The sequence below is a fragment of the Staurois parvus genome, unplaced genomic scaffold (assembly GCF_062004578.1).
Source record: "Staurois parvus isolate SC_StPar_1 unplaced genomic scaffold, SC_StPar_1.0 ptg000011l, whole genome shotgun sequence".
In the NCBI taxonomy this organism is placed as follows: domain Eukaryota; kingdom Metazoa; phylum Chordata; class Amphibia; order Anura; family Ranidae; genus Staurois; species Staurois parvus.
This window is the reverse complement of record NW_028317807.1, coordinates 7,304,658-7,321,737: the sequence shown is the minus strand read 5'-3', so window position 1 is coordinate 7,321,737 and position 17,080 is coordinate 7,304,658. Positions and strand designations below refer to the sequence as shown.

The following is a 17,080-nucleotide window of genomic DNA, read 5'->3' as shown; positions in this document are numbered from 1 at the left end:
AGTTGGGACTATAAATGTACCTCCCGAGGTATAAGACAAAAACAAATAACAGTACATAAAATCAATATTTTATTAAACACATATATTAGTACCACAAATATACATCATAAAAAACTAATAAAATGTACAATTTTTCTTTTTTTTGTGACCTTTTTGACTTTGTCTCGCAATTCAGAGTTCTTTTAGACTCTGCATGTCTCCTCTGGGCTCCAGTGAATGTATTTCAAGGCAGATCACATTGCAATACATTTCTCCCTGGCTATTCTAGCTGGGGAAAGTGACAGCAGTGGCCTGGAAGTGATGTCATACATGTCACTTTCCAGGTCACAGTAAGAAGGGGAGGAGAGCGGACGGGAGAGACATCAGAAATGAAAATAAAAAGGGAAAGGAAAAAGAGAATCCACTGGCTCAATATTTTATGGATATACATCAAGGGAAAACGGAAGGCCTGAAAGTAAAGGGAATTTTCCTCCTAAATATTTCCTCAAGAAGGGGAGATTTTGATAAAATACTTTTACAAAAAGAGAAATTTTGGATATACACATTAGGTACTTTACTACCATATGGATTAAACACTGAATTAAATTTTAAAGTATTTTTGAATTAATAAGGATTTATTATAAAGATCTGATAAAAAATAAAGTACCTTGAAAATTGAGATAAATATAATATAATTTATTATATCCATAAAGTTATCTGATAAGTATGAATTAAAAATATTATAATGAAAAAAGAACACTATCTGAAATAGTTTGGACTGTATTTGGCCATTTATTTGATGTTCCTTTTCAATCATATGTTTTTCTATGGAATTTTGGATTTTAATGTAGTGATGACATTTCAACACAAGAGGGCGACATAACTTTAAAAAGGCGCAATTAAGGCACTATATAAAGCAATGGAAGAGATGTCCCCTCCCAGTTCTGATGAAGTCTGCGATGATTGGCGGACGAAACGCGTCATTGTAATGACATCATCATGTTCGGCGTCTTCATATGTTGCGGTATCCACGAGGGGAAAGAAGCAAGTAACGCAGCTCCATCTTGGATAAACACGAGGCAAAACAGAACACCACCATGCAATTACTCTAAGGAGCTTTTTGGGCGATTTTAAGTGACTCAGTTCACTTCCACCGGTGGCAAGTACCTTTGAATTAAGCTTATGTACCCAAATTTTTTTGATACGGGACTATACATCCCAAGCCACAATAGGGTATTTAGAGCTCTATTTGAAGGACATTTTTGGATCTAATAGGTATATTGAATACTATCTGTCATACAATCCTTATATGGGACATATGTCTCACGTATCTCCAAAGGAACCGCATTTGCTCTTACAAAACGAGGAATTTTTGGAACCCATATCAGGGCATACCTTAAGGAAACATGAATATCTGAATGCAACTGGTAGAGACTCTCATACTATATATTTTTGGATTTCATCATCATTACCTATATATGTATGTTTTTCACCTCATCAGTGGAAATTTATCTGGTTTCCAGTATGGTAATTTAACACTATTAATATATCTGGCACACTGATAAATCACATAATATTATTATTATTATTATTATACAGTATTATATAGCGCCAAAGGGTTTGCTCAGCGCTGTACATTAGTGAGGGGGACAGAACATGAGACAATACAGTACAATACAAAACACGAGGGGTTTAAGGGCCCTGCTCTTTCGAGCTTACAATCTAGGAGGGAGGGAATAGTGGTACAGGAGGAAGTGGCTGTGGGGGATGGAGTGGTAGGAGGAGTGCAGGAGATCGGTTGTTAGGTGAGGGTGGGGTAGGCTTCCCTGAAGAGATGGTTTTTCAGGGTGCGCCTGAAGGTGAGGAGGGTAGGTGACAGTCTGATGGATTGAGGTAGGGAGTTCCAGAGGATGGGGGTAGTCCTGGAGAAGTCCTGCAGTCGGGCGTGGGAGGAGGAGACCAGGGAGCTGGAGAGTAGGAGGTCTTGTGAGGAGAGAAGATTATGGGTAGGGTGGTATTTGGGTATCAGGTCAGTTAGGTAGTTTGGGGCAGCGTGTGAATGGCTTTGTATGTCAGGGTTAGTAATTTGAATTTAATGCGTTGGGCAATATTATTTCACTAACTTTATTTATTTATTTTAGAAACCTCACCAATATACACATAATTTTTTGGATACTAGCCCATTATTCTTGGTTACACATTGGAGTTCATATCCATCATTCACAAGATATGGTACATCCACTAAGAAGGTAATGAGATGCATGTTTAGACACTATTAAGATTTTCATATGTGCATCCAACAAGGTTAAATATGACGACATATCTTCATGATTCTTTTTAATTCATTGTATTGCACCATTTATATCCAGAAATTTTTCAATATATACTTTGATGTTCACTATAAGTAACAGATAAAGAGGAATAAACGAACAGACCAGGATACTATGTATGGAAATTTCATCCGATGAATACAGAAGAAGTATCACAGCCTCACATTGCAAACCTATTGCTCATGCAGCTAAATTGAAGACGCCGAACGGTTCTTTATTTTTAACTCTTTGATTTTACAACATGATTTAATAATGTTCACCATGTTTATTTCTACTTTTTTCATGATCCATGAGATCAAATAAATACAATATTGCATTCACCAATGTAGTGATAAATTACTCTGCTTAAGATTAATTACAAACCACCTTCAGGCAGATTTGCACTAGTCAACTGCCATTTTGTCTTAGGGTGTCCACTCTCCCCTCCACCTGCTACGTTGGCTCTGGGCCCACAGATAGATAAGCAAAGCCTGGAGTACTTGGTGGGAGCATGCGTGGGGGGGGGGGAGTCACCAGGGCTCTTGAAGTAATAGGGCAGCAGCACGACCACCCAACTGCTTCCACCTGCCAGGAAGGAGTCTGCCTCTTAGTTTTTGACACAATCCCGATGGCTGCAGCCACTGGATTGTGTGTAAAATGCCCTCCTGTCAGGTCCATACAGCAAACACATCTTGCACTGAAAGGGTTAAGGGGTTTCAGAGGTGGGGAAGGGTTTCTGATTATGTGACCATCATGAATTGCTGTCACATGATTGGAAAGCAACCGATTGCTAGTAGGGAGTTTAGTTTTTGTTATAACATTTTGTAAATAAGTGATTTTTCTCTTTGTCATCTCACTGATGTGTGCTAATGAGGCTGCAGTGATGGGCACTGATAGGCTACACTGATGGACAATGATAGGTGGCACTGATGTGGAGGCACTGGTAGGTGGCACTGATGGGCATTGACAGGCATCACTGATGGGCACTGAAAGGCAGCACTCATATATGGCACTGATAGGCGGCACTAATAGTCGGCACTGACTGGCACTGTTAGGTGGCACTGACTGGCACTATTAGGTGGCACTGATAGGTTGCACTGATTGGCAGCACTGATAGGTGGCACTGACTGGCACTGAGCGGTGACATTGAAAGGCAGCTCAGATGGGCACTGATATGTGGCATTGATGTGCACTGGTAGGCACTGATATGTGGCATTGATGGGCACCGGCAGGTGGCATGGATGAGCACTGACAGCAGGCACTGATGGACACTGACAGGTGGCACTGCTGGGGCTACACAGATCATCAGGGCACACTGATCATCAGTGCCCTGATGATCAGTGTAGATGTCCCCTCTGAGAGATGCCGATTACCAGTTCTGCTCTCCTTTTGAGCTGTCAGCATGAGAGCTTGTGAGGGGAGAAATGCCGATAACTGGCATTTCCCTATTTACATGTGATCAGCTGTGATTGGACACAGCTGATTATATGACGGAGCCAACATCTTTGGCTCTTTCCGTTGGACACAGTGCACCACCGATCGCCACGCTGCGTGCTCCCGGAGCCAAACTGCCTGGGCCTATTTTTTGTCCCAGCCTGCACCTGGCCATGAACGTATGTGTAAAATATATAGACACAGCGCCAATAAATTATATATAAACTTGCAAACCTAACCAAAGAAAAGGTAAGTGACAAAAAATATATAAAGGAATGCGCTAAATACCAAATCACATGAAAATGCAGATAAATACATAAATAAAATAAAAAATATATTTATAAATGTCCGTAATTCATATATAAGTCCAAACACCAAAATAAGTGATTAAAAAATCTCTTAAACAAGAAATACTGTGTAGCAAAATCTACCACCAAATGAAATGGGTAAACTCACCAGAGCTATTTGCTGATCAAATTATAAATCAGCAAAAATAGGGCGTAGGGCGGGGCTTAGTGGATGGGACGTCAGGACGCTCTTCGAGACTGTCGGCTGTGATCGCGGTGAGCGAGGCTCGTCCCTGCTTTAGCTTTTTGAGACTGATATTACTGATATTGCTGGTGTCGGTTGGACACCTTTCTTGTGAGTGCATATTTAAGGCTAAAATAAAAATTATTTTTGTTTTAATATACTGCACCATGATACTCTTCTTTGATTCCCAGAGCATTTCCAAAGTTATGAAGGCATGATGACCACTTGCAGTTAAGGCTGTTCCATGTGTGCTGATTTGGCTGATTGCAGTCTATTGCTCCTGGATACTCCAACAGGTCATCGCTCCCAGAGCAATTGCTATTTTTGCTGATTTATAATTTGATCAGCAAATAGCTCTGGTGAGTTTACCCATTTCATTCGGAGGTGGATATTGCTACACGGTGTTTTTTCTTGTTTAAGAGATTTTTTAATCACTTATTTTGGTGTTTGGACTAATATATGAATTACGGCCATTTATAAATATATTTTTTATTTTATTTATGTATTTATCTGCATTTTCATGTGATTTGGTATTTAGCGCATTCCTTTATATATTTTTTTTCATGAACGTATGTAGTGGGCTGAATAAAAATGCACGGCACACTTTTCGCATATTTTTTTTTTTTAAATGTTGAAAACCATTTATCATTTTCCTTCCATTTCACAATTATGTGCAACTTTGTGTTGGTCTATCACATCAAATCCCAATAAAATACATTTTCGTTTTTGGTTGTAACGTGACAAAATGTGGAAAATTTCAAGGGGTATGAATACTTTTTCAAGGCACTGTAGCTGCCTTGCAGATAGTGTCTCCTGCCACTCACAAGGTCAAGACCCTTTAGGTCCTACTTACAAGTTTACAGAAAAATAAAAGCATTAAAAAAAATGCTTCCAAGATGGTGGAGCACCCTTTGACGTCATCGGATTTTATTTGCGTAAATCGATTGTATTGCACTGATAGGCATGCTTTAGTTTCCATGACATTATCCTGACACTGCAATGGGGATGGTGCATTGATGTATGTGGATTCTGAGTCCTAACACAATTTGAGAGATCTTGGGTTCTGACAGCTTATAGAAGTCTGGATGATAACTCATCAATACAAAAGCGGACTAAGACCCCCTATAGTTGAGGGGTCTTTCCATCTGGTAAGCCTCCATTTATTCACATGGTGGTGGTTCGCTCACATCGGTGATTGAATGAAAGAGGATTTACATTATCAACATTATATTCAAGGAACAAAGAATGTTTTATACAAGTATTTGTGGAAGTCACTACTCACGTGGACTTTATTGTCCTGTATATGAACTATACACGTTAATGTCTTTATACAGGAATCTGTTTATGTAATATATTTATGGCTGTTTTCACATTTTAGATAAGTGTATTTAATTAGTTTGGTTTTTTTCACACATAGCACATTTATGATTTTTTTTTATTTCATCAACCTTACAAAAGGAGGAATCAAAAACCTGGACAAAGGTATTCCTCATCTTCTTATTCAGAAGGGACTGACGTGGATTGAGAAGGCTCTAAGACCAGTTATAATGGCCCTAAAAGAAAGACTGAACATTGCCAGAATAGATGGCCCTTGCAGAAGGTGAATTCAGCAATTTCTTTAGAGTCACTTAACCATGATTAATTGTGGCAACGTGGTCACCATCATCTTAATCACTGTTTACTTGAACAAAGCAGGAATCATACAGTCATGTTGGTCCACAAGTTCTTTCAACGAATATGGCAAGGGTTGATTTGACTGAGAAGGTTTTGAGAGTGCTGATTGGCAGAATATATGACCCCTTCACAAGGTGAGAGGAAGCAATTCCATTAGAATGTATTGACCACATGGCCAATGAATGTGATAAATTGTTAGGTGTCAACTTCTTTATCCCTGGTTGCTTGAACCAGCAGGGCTCATACAGTCATGCTCATCTGAATCTTCTTTTGGAAGAGTCTGAAGAGGGTTGTTTGTCTGGAAGGCTATGAGACTGCTCATTGATAGAACAGATAACTCTTTCACAGTATGAGTGGAAACATTCCTTTAGAGTGTATTAGCATCAGGTGACAACCTGTTAGGGGTCATCATCTTTATCCTTGGTTTCTTAAACAAAGCAGTATTCATGCAGTCATGTTCAACCACATTGTCCTCTTTGGAAACTCTGAAGAGGGCTGTTTCGCCTGAGAAGGCTAGGCCACTTCTCATTGCCAAAGCAGATAACCCTTTCAAAGGGTAAGTGAAAACTGCTCCTTTAGAGTGCATTGACAATGTGTTTATTGAATGTGATATCCTGATAGGTGTCATCCTTTCTATCCCTGGCTGCTTAAACCAGGATACATATAGTCATGTCTCTCCGCATCTTCCTGCTCATAGAGTGTGAAGAGGCGGTCTTGCCTGGCACAGCTATGAGACCTCTAATTGCCAGAACATATATCCCTTTCACAGGGTGAGTGGAGACAACTTTGAGTATACTGGCCACTTGTTTAATGAATGTAACAACATGTTGGGTGTTATCATCCTTATTTCTGGTTGCTTGAAAAAAAGCAAGATTCATGCTGTCATGTTCACCCATCTCTTCCCCTCTGGAGAGTCTGAAGAGGCTGTTTTGCCTGGGAAGGCCATTAGCCCTGGTTCACATATATGCTACCATGCGGGCCACGTTTTGCGCAAGGATCAGAGCCCATTCATTTGAATGGACTCCCGTGCCCCATGAAAGGGAAGAAATCTCTGCACTTCTTTGGAAACTGCAGCCTGCACGGGAACCTCGGTTCCCAGTGCGGTTGTGATTTTCCAGTGCGGGCAGCGTGCCAGCATTCTTCTGTGCAGGTGGTGCGGCTGCACAGATTTTCGTACGGATTTGCAGTGGCACCACCCACACAGATGTGAACCTAGCCTTAGACTGCTTGTTGCTAGAACATATAACGCATTTACAGGGTGAGTAAAACACCTACATTCATCACACACTCATGTTCATCTGTGTCTTCTTTTTTGAAAAGTCTGAAGAGGGTTGCTTAGCTTGGGAAAGCTCTGAGACTGCTCATTGCCACACTAGATAATCCTTTCACAGGGTTTTGCCTGCCACTTAAAGCAGCTTAACCTCCCTAGCGGTATGATTATGTCCATATTTCTGTGCTCAAAGCAGTATATTTTTTTGCATGGAAATATGTTTTTTTTTTTTTATTGTAGGCCTGTAATTTTTAGGAATAACTCACTGAAATCTGTCCGAACAAGAGTCTAGTAAACATCCCGGGTAGGATAAAACTTGAAACACGAAATCATAAATAATTTAAAAATCATAAAAAATAATAATAAATTTAATTCAATATTATAATCAAACCAAAAACACTGAAATTTGAAATATAGCGCCAAGTTTGCACATCACTGAGCAAAGTCGCAAAATCGTTTTCAGTGTCTGATGACGAATTCCCCCACACATCATTATCACTCAATTCTGCAAGTGGTTCTGATTTACTATCGCTGTTCTCTAGCTGGTCTAAAACCGCTTTTGACCTAAAGGGACGCTTTTTGGACGCCATGGACATTTCTCAGTTTCCAGGCAGAAAGAACAGTAAAAAAGCAGGCAGGGCACAGGACAAAGCACTAGGGACAAAATGTATGTGAAATGGTTTGATACAGTAATGTTTTACTATGTGATTTTAGTGAATGTCACTTTTTGTCATTTTCAAATTTCCCACCATTCCGTCCCCCGTACATCCCGACGCTCGCAGAGGATGGAACCCGGAAGACAGATGCCGGCATCTGCCAGATTACATTGCCGGGGACACTGCAGGAGGGACATCGTGGGAGCGCAGGACAAGGTAAGTGCAGAAGAGATCCCGGAGCAGCGCTGCAGGGTAAGCCCGAGTGTACCTCGGGGTTACCGCTTGTGGTACTGAAACTTTACCTCGAGCTACACTCGGGAATACCGCCAGGGAGGTTAAAAGAAAAAAATATATAATAAAAAATAAAAAATATAATAAAAAATATAGCTTTCTTAGTAACCAACCCTAAAGGGTTAACTGCTAGATTTGACTTTATACTGCAGCTTCCAACCACAGCCGGATTTCACCAGGTGGTTAATGAACCAAACCTTGCCATGCCAGAGAGCAGGACATGATGAACGTGTTTTGTCAAAAAGAGCAACAAAAATGTAGGAATCTGCAACAGAATTGCAATAATATTCTGCAATGTACACTAATCATCCAAGGGAATTGTTGACATTATAAAGACCTTCTCTCTCTCTTTTTTTTTTTTTTTTTTGAGAAACTGGAGAGCACAAACAAAATATAAAAGGATGTCCTATATTCCAGCAGGCCATGCTGGCTACAGTAGCCATCTACAGGTGACCCCTCTACCTTCTCTGAGAATAGGGGGTTGGCATAATGGCAAAGCAGTAAAGCAAACATGAAAAGCCACCAACAGGTTAATGCCATGTGTTAACAGACAAAGTATTACTTTATGCACCTGTTATGCAGAGTACAATCTGTGGAGGAGCTCAGGGTATGCACAGCTGCTGCAGGGAGCAAGGCACAATACCTAGCAATGCAGCATTCATTTGGATACAAAGCATTTTTACATTTAGCTCACCCAACCTTAGTCATCCGACTGTAAACACTGGCATACTGCCGACTTCACATGGACCCAGCGAACCCCAGACAAGGCTGTTAGCCGTGATAAAAGCCACCCCTGAGGACCAGCAGCAGGGCTCCCTGGATTATGAGTCACTTAGCCGGTACACCAAGGACTGCGTCCAGCTGAAGCCCACACACATGGACAGACAGCCAGCCCTTTAGACCAGCCAGGTAAGGGAGCACATCTAGGTCCTGCACGTGGGAGGAAAAAACAGGAACACCGAGGCTGCAGGAGTGCTCAAATTTATTAGTTAGGTCCTCAAAGCATGGGGAGGTGGGGCCCTTACCCAACTGTGCTGACATGGAGTTGTCAGGAAACACATATGCATTTTGCTGCATTTTTAAAATGACGTGACTCAAAAAACCCGCCGTGGGTGCCTTTCAGGTATTTGTAAAAAATGTTGAAAACCATTTCTCATTTTCCTTCCACTTCACAATTATGTGGCACTTTGTGTTGGTCTATCACAAAAAATCCCATGAAAATACTTTTTACGTTTTTGGTTGTAAAAAATATGGAAAATTTCAAGGGGTATAAATACTTTTTCAAGGCACTGTAAGTGGATCCGATTATTCTAAAGGGTGCAGAAGCAAGGTTACATAGTTAGTCTGGCTGAAAAAAGACAAAAGTCCATCCAGCTCAACCAAAAAAAAAAAGTTATAATCCTATACCCACAGTTGATCCAGAGGAAGGCAAAAAAAACCCCAGCAAAGCATGATCCAATTTGTTCCTGAAGGGGAAAAAATTTCCTTCCTGATCCCCTGAGAGGCAATCGGATATTCCCTGGATCAACTTTTCCTATAAGTCCTCATGCACACTGGATGTTTTTACAGCGGCTGTCTTTGGCTTTTGACATTTTTTTCTACAGCTAGTAAACCCCCCAGCATGTTATCCTCTGTGTCCATGCACACATAGACTGGAATCAATTTTTTTGGCAGGGATGTTTTTTGGCTGGATAAAAACGCAGGACTAGTGGCTTTCTAGAGTTTTTTAGCTGTAATGCTGAAAATTGCGGCAAACTGGTGTTTTTGGACATTTATTTAGTTAAAAAAAATAGCAAAAAAAGTGGCAAAACGCTAATGCAAAAACTCTAAAAAATGCTGAAAAAAATGTTTTTAACATGACTTTACACAGCTAATGTTACCGGCGTTATTAAGGGCTCGTTCACACTATTTTTCCAACTCTTGTCAAACGCCCCTATAGCGTTTGACAAGCGTTGGTCTGGCATTTAAAAAATGCTCCGCAAATGCCGCATGCGCGGTTTAGCGGAGGTTGCTAGGCGTTTGCAAAGCATTAAAAATGCCCCACAAACGCCTATAATGAAGTTTGAATGGCGTTACCGCTCCGCAAACGCCCCGCAACCGCACTGCAAACGCCCATAGACTTGAATAGGAGGCTTCAATTCCCCTTGACGCGACCGGAGGCGTCCGTTTTGTCGCAACGCAAAGCGACGGTAACGCTTCTGTGTGAACAGCACCATGTGCTGCAATGTGCAGAATTTTCCCAGGCACTTGGGAAGCTGTAAAAACGCTTCCCAAACGCCTGTCTGCCGCTTGCAAACAAGGCTAGTGTGAACGTAGCCTTAAAATGCCCAGTGTGCATGGAGCCTTAATGTTAGTATCCAGTTATATTCTGTGTATCCAAGAAACAATACAGGCCTTTTTTAAAGCAATCCACTGAGCTGGACAGAAACCAACTCTTCAGGGAGTCTATTCCACCTTTTCACAGCTCTTACTGTGAAGAAACCTTTCCGATTAAATTTATTTTCCTCCAGACGTAAAGCGTGCCCCCTTGTCCTCTGTGATGACCTCAGGGTGAATAGCTCTACACCGAGTTCACTATATGAACCACTGATGTATTTATACATGTTGATCATATCCCCCCTTAATCTCCTCTTCTCAAGAGAGAATAAATTCAGTTCCTCTAATCTTTCCTCATAGCTGAGCTCCTCCATGCCTCTCATCAGTTTGGTTGCCCTTCTCTGCAATTTCTCCAGTTCCCCAATGTTCTTTTTGTGGATTGGTGCCCAAAACTGAACTGCATATTCCAGATGAGGCCTTACTAATGATTTGTACAGGGGTAATATGATATCTCTCTCTCTGGAGTCTATACCTCTTTTAATACAAGAGAAGATTTTGCTCGCTTTAGAAACCGCAGCTTGGCATTGCATGCCATTATTAAGCTTGTGATCTACCAGAACCCCCAGATCCTTCTCCACCATTGATGAGTCGGGGAGTTTAAAAGTTTGGTCATCCAGGACCAGTAGGGGGTTCATAGAGGGAATGAGGACATGTTTAAAGTCCCCCTATTGCTAGTTTGATCTGTGTGGGGTATCGAGAGATAACAGCATACATGAGTCTGGGGAGTGTATGGGAAGCATTGGTCAGTGAGGTGTACCGGATAACATAGGTGGTAATGTTCAGGGGGAAATGCATTGGCCCTAGGAAAAGGCACCCTACTAAACAGGTCAGGGATCCCCTCACACTGCACCCTACTAGACAGGTCAGAGCACCCCTCAGTCACACTGCACCGCACTACACAGGTCTGGGCTCCCCTCACACTGCACCCCACTACACCGGTCAGAGCACCCTTCACACTGCACCCCACTACACAGGTCTGGGCTCCCCTCACACTGCACCCCACTACACGGGTCAGATCTGCCCTCAGTCACGCTGCACCCCGCTACACGGGTCAGATCTCCCCTCAGTCACGCTGCACCCCGCTACACGGGTCAGATCTATCCTCAGTCACGCTGCACCCCGCTACACGGGTCAGATCTCCCCTCAGTCACGCTGCACCCCGCTACACGGGTCAGATCTCCCCTCAGTCACGCTGCACCCCGCTACACGGGTCAGATCTCCCCTCAGTCACGCTGCACCCCGCTACACGGGTCAGATCTCCCCTCAGTCACGCTGCACCCCACTACACGGGTCAGATCTCCCCTCAGTCACGCTGCACCCCGCTACACGGGTCAGATCTCCCCTCAGTCACGCTGCACCCCGCTACACGGGTCAGATCTCCCCTCAGTCACGCTGCACCCCACTACACGGGTCAGATCTCCCCTCAGTCACGCTGCACCCCACTACACGGGTGAGATCTCCCCTCAGTCACGCTGCACCCCACTACACGGGTCAGATCTCCCCTCAGTCACGCTGCACCCCACTACACGGGTCAGATCTCCCCTCAGTCACACTGCACCCCACTACACGGGTGAGATCTCCCCTCAGTCACGCTGCACCCCACTACACGGGTCAGATCTCCCCTCAGTCACACTGCTCTCTCACTCCCAGCCTAGATCTATGAGCTCATCTAATGCCTCTCCTGCAAGGACAGCACTCACACTATTACTCCCCTCCCAGTTTAATCCTCCTCCCTCACATTGACACTGCCCCTCCCCCAGTCAGGTGACTTGATCACATGGGGTGATGTAACCAAGGTCCTTCTCCTTGTTCTCATGACAACCAGATGGCTGTTCCTGTCTTGTGTACAGTGCTGTGATTGAGGGAAGCCCCACAATGGAAGGAAAACGGGTGAGAGCTGAAAGCACTGTATTGTCGGCCATCCTCCCTCCGGGTGGGATCAGTGTGCTGGGGGCAGATATCCTGTACAGTGATCGGGGGGGGGGGGGGGGCTCTGCTATTCTTAGTGATCGCACTGCACGGAGATAATCCAATAGGTTGACCACATGCAGGAGCCATCATTGATGAGCTTCATTGTGTGCAGGTGGTGGAGAGACAGCAGATGTCATTATTTCTGATTACTGGTGGATGGTGCTGAGCTGACACCTCTATTCTGTTCTATAAGCTCTGTCCCGGGATCTGTTCCGTGAGCGCTGTCCCGGGATCTGTTCCGTGAGCCCTGCCCCGGGACCTGTTCCGTGAGCCCTGCCCCGGGACCTGTTCCGTGAGCCTTGCCCCGGGACCTGTTCCGTGAGCCCTGCCCCGGGATCAGGATCTGTTTCGTGAGCCCTGTTCTGGGATCTGTTCCATGAGCCCTGCCCCGGGATCTGTTCCATGAGCCCTGCCCCGGGATCTGTTCCATGAGCCCTGCCCCGGGATCTGTTCCATGAGCCCTGCCCCGGGATCTGTTCCATGAGCCCTGCCCCGGGATCTGTTCCATGAGCCCTGCCCCGGGATCTGTTCCATGAGTTCTGCCCCGGGATCTGTTCCATGAGCCCTGTTAATCACGCCCAGTGAGTGAATGGTACCGATCGTTGCTGTGGCCATTCATAACTGAAGCATAGTAAACTGTTTATTATGCTTCTGTTTGTGAATGAACAAGAATCCCCTGTATAGGGCACTTCTTGTTCATTCTTTTTGAAGTGAAGTGTCTTCTATCACTTTTACTGTCTCAAATATCAGGGGTCTGTTTGGATCTCTTATAAAACATAATTAAAAAACAAAACAAAAAAAAAACACATAATTAGGTGGTCATTCACACATGATTTGCTCTCTGAAGAACCATGCATGTTCGGATCGCTCTCCAGAGAGCATTTGACAGACAGTGAGGAGGCGTTGTATCGCCTCCTCACCAACTCCTTCAACCCCGCACTAGCATGCTACAGACACATGCATTGCACGCAGTTGCGAAGCACTTGCAGAGCCGTACCATCCACTTTAGTGGGTCACATTCAGCTGGTGCTATGCCCACCTAAAGCAACAGTGAGTATAATGCTTTCTGTGGCCATGCAGTGTGTACACCCCCAGCTGCTGCCTTTGCAGCTAACGGAGGGAGCAGTTAGGGGTCCTTCATAGTGCACCTCAACTGCAGGGTTTTACTGCCCCCCCATTCTCATGTGTGAACGAGCCCTAACAACCAAGTCACATCCGGTGCGACTTGGCATGCGATTTGCATGCCATGTGACTTGCAAATTGTATGCCAAGTCGCACCCTATTGTCCGCAATTAGATCGGTCAAACCGGTGTGGTTCCGACTTGGTTGGAGCCGCACCTATTTCTAAAGTAGTGCATGCACTAGTTTTGGTACAATTTGCATAGACATCTGTGTCCTGAAATCGGCATGTCATCCGACTTTGAAATTGTGAGACTTTACTGTAAGTTGCACAATTTCAAAGTTGGGCTTGATGTGACCAGGGTGTTAGAGTTCATTCACACATGTACTCTGGCCATGTGACAGGTGTGCAGGTGTCAGTCAGTGGTCTCAATTGGACTGTCTGTATTCGGGGCTGTACAACCGCACCCATGCGCCTGTCATAGCAGGACCTGCGGCTGTGTGCATACAGCTGCTGTGGCCCATAGCGTTACATTGACTGCCTGTACGGAGCTCCACGCACCTTCAGCCACATAAACCACTGATTCAATATAATTTTGATATTTTCTGGGGGGTGGGCTGTCAGGTAAGCTGTATGGGGTCCCATGATTTCAAACAGCAGTCCTGAATATATATGTTGTGTGCAATGTGATGTATTGCGCTCTACCGTACAATTTGTTGGTGTGCCATTCACCATCAATCGTTCTGCACATAGAGTAGGTGTGTTGCCGGATGTTCTAGCATGTAGTCTATTACTGTACAGACTGAAAAATAAGGCTCCATTCACCTCTGAGCATTTTGTATCGCAATGAGTTTTAGGTTCCATTGAAAATGAATGGTATCTGAACACACATGAAGCGATTTGTCATTTTTGCACAGTGTTTTGGGATCACAGGCAGAATCGCGGCGAAAAATGTTCAGATGTGACCAGAGCCTTATTATTATTAAACTGTATCGTGCCCAAGAAAATTAGGGTTTTTTGGCAGACGGTTCTAACCACTCCCAAATATCCCCTTAAATGACAAGTTAGATGGGTACAGCCGATTGTAGATTGTATTTCTCTGATAATTCTCCCTACCTTGAGAGTGGCAGAATCTCTGGCAAGAAGGCATCACATCCAAACAAGCCCCAAAGCTTCGTTCACACTTGAGCAATGCTTCAGCGTTGCATTTTTGGCATGCTTTTTTAGCTCATTTTTGGAGCTGCAACGTTCATTTGAATGGGCCTCTCTCCGCTCCAAAAATGCACCAAAGAAGTACCAAATTTTGGCACTGTGCAAAGCACGTTTTGCGTCACACATGTTCATGCGTTTTGTTGCGATGAAAATGCGCAGAAAATACGCAACTGCTACCTGTGTTAGGGATGGCTTTAAAAATGAATGCCACTGCAAGCACTTCATGCGTTTGCAGAAACGCAAGCAGAAATACTAATTTCTGCCAACTTTTCTGCTATGCCCAGGTGTGAACAGAGCCTTTAGGGGCAAATGTAGGTCCTGATTTAAAGCTGACCTCCAGCCTTCAGTCTTGCACAGTTGTAAAAGTTTCTCTCCTGTACTGAAATTGTTTACCCTGATTTCACTGCACACTGTGAGCTTCTCAGAGTATGTATTAGAATCTGCAGCAAGTCTGTGAGAGCTCTCCTCATTAGTTGGTGGGAGTACAGCCAGCATCATCTAGCCCTTTCCTTCTAGCCTGATTGTCCCTGACCTGCCCCTTTTATTGGTTACATTTCTGGTCTTTCAGTCATAGACATTACATGTGGCCATTATACAGGGCAGTCTGCATGCATGCCTAGGCATACCAAGAACCAGCCCACTGCTTGCATCAGGGCCCTTGAGAATGGTATTGAGGCAAGAGTTTTTCAGAAAGCTACTGTTTGTACAGAAGTCTACAAGTCCCTTTCAGCAATCATGAACTGCATTGCAGAGAAGCAAAGAGACCCAGTGATGATATCACTGGGTCTAAAATAAATAATGTAATGAAGACAGAAAGGTGTTAAATGAAAATTGCATTAGCATGTTAGACATCGTATTCAAATGTTACAATTTTCTCCATAAGGACAACTTTATTTAAAACTATATTTTTTCTAAGCTTACCAATTTATAAAATGAAGTTATTTGTATAAACGTTTCATTTACCACTTGAATATTTATCAGCAGGTTCATCTATGTTCTAAGCATTCTGGTCTTTCTACTAAAAGATTTAGCAATGCCTGCACGCTTTTTGGAAGCCTGTGTGTAACTGGCTAGTAAGGACTGTCTCATCTCTCTTAGAACAGGAGGGGTGAGGCCTACCCTCTGAGTCATTCAGCTGTAGCAGGAGCCTATAAAAATCTGATTTTCTGTTTGGAGGTGGCTACCTGCCAATTGCAAATAGCAAAAATATTATTAGTCACAATACCGTGTTTACCTGGTTTAAGAATTAAACCTTTTAATATTTAGTGCTGAACGTAAAGGAAGGATGATTAAAAGCAAGGAAGGAAAAGAAAACATTTAATGGAATATACAGCAGATTTGGTTATGTTCAGTGGGACTTTTATTATTTACAAATAGATTCTTACAAGTTGGGCAGCACAGTGGCTAAATGGTTAGCACTTCCGCCTGGCAGTACTAGGGTTGTTGGTTCGAATCCCAACCACGGAACCACCTTCCTGGACTTTACATGTTTTCCCTGTGCTTGCTTGGGTTTCCTCCAGGTACTCTGGTCTCCTCCCACACTCCAAAGCCATGCTGGTAGATTAATTGGATCCTGTCTAAATTGGCCCTAGTATGTATAAATGTGAGTTATGGACCTTAGATTGTACGCCCCTTGAGGGTTAGGGACTGATGTGAATACAATATATATGTAAAGTGCTGCGTAAATTGACAGTGCTATAAGTACCTGTAATAATAATACAGATATTGTTGGCCATTGTTGTGATGATTGTATCTTCTGGTTGTATAAACCCTGTGACCTGTTTCATAAAGGACAGAAGGTTCTAACCTTTATAATCCAGGAGTTTATCTGGAGGGATATTTCGGGAGGGAGGGGGGATTAGGGAGATCTGCGTTTAGCTGTGTTGTGTAAAGGAACTCTCCAGCATCCTACATGAGCATTGACTTTTGATAATGGGGAAAAAGCAAGTGGTAAGTGTGCAAATGTCATTTTTCTGTTCTTTTCATTAGTGTGGGAACTTTAGACATTGTAAATAACTAATCTAATTTATTTGTCATTTTTACCACAGTAGATGCTTATATTGTGGTCTGCACAAATGTTTTACATTTAGTATCAATGATGTAGCTGCAGCCCTTTGACTGTATTTCTGTATGATATAGAAAAAGTGAATAATTAAATCTCTAAGTTAGGTGTGTAGAAGTGTCAGTTCCTGGATGTATCCGTGGTATGATTACTGGCCACAATAAGTAGCAGTGTTGGAATTTCGCTGTCAGTTTA

The 17,080-nt window shown here is 43.3% G+C and overlaps 1 protein-coding gene across 1 annotated transcript in view; it reads left to right on the top strand.

The window, feature by feature from the left end:
• Positions 1 to 6,596: 6,596 nt before the first annotated feature.
• Positions 6,597 to 17,080, top strand: part of TMEM237 (transmembrane protein 237) — a 48,051-nt gene continuing 37,567 nt past the window's right edge. Inside the window, exon 1 of the mRNA XM_089672435.1 lies at positions 6,597 to 6,697. Coding sequence (XP_089528561.1) covers positions 6,597 to 6,697 — 101 coding nt within the window. The remainder of the gene's footprint in view (positions 6,698 to 17,080) is intronic.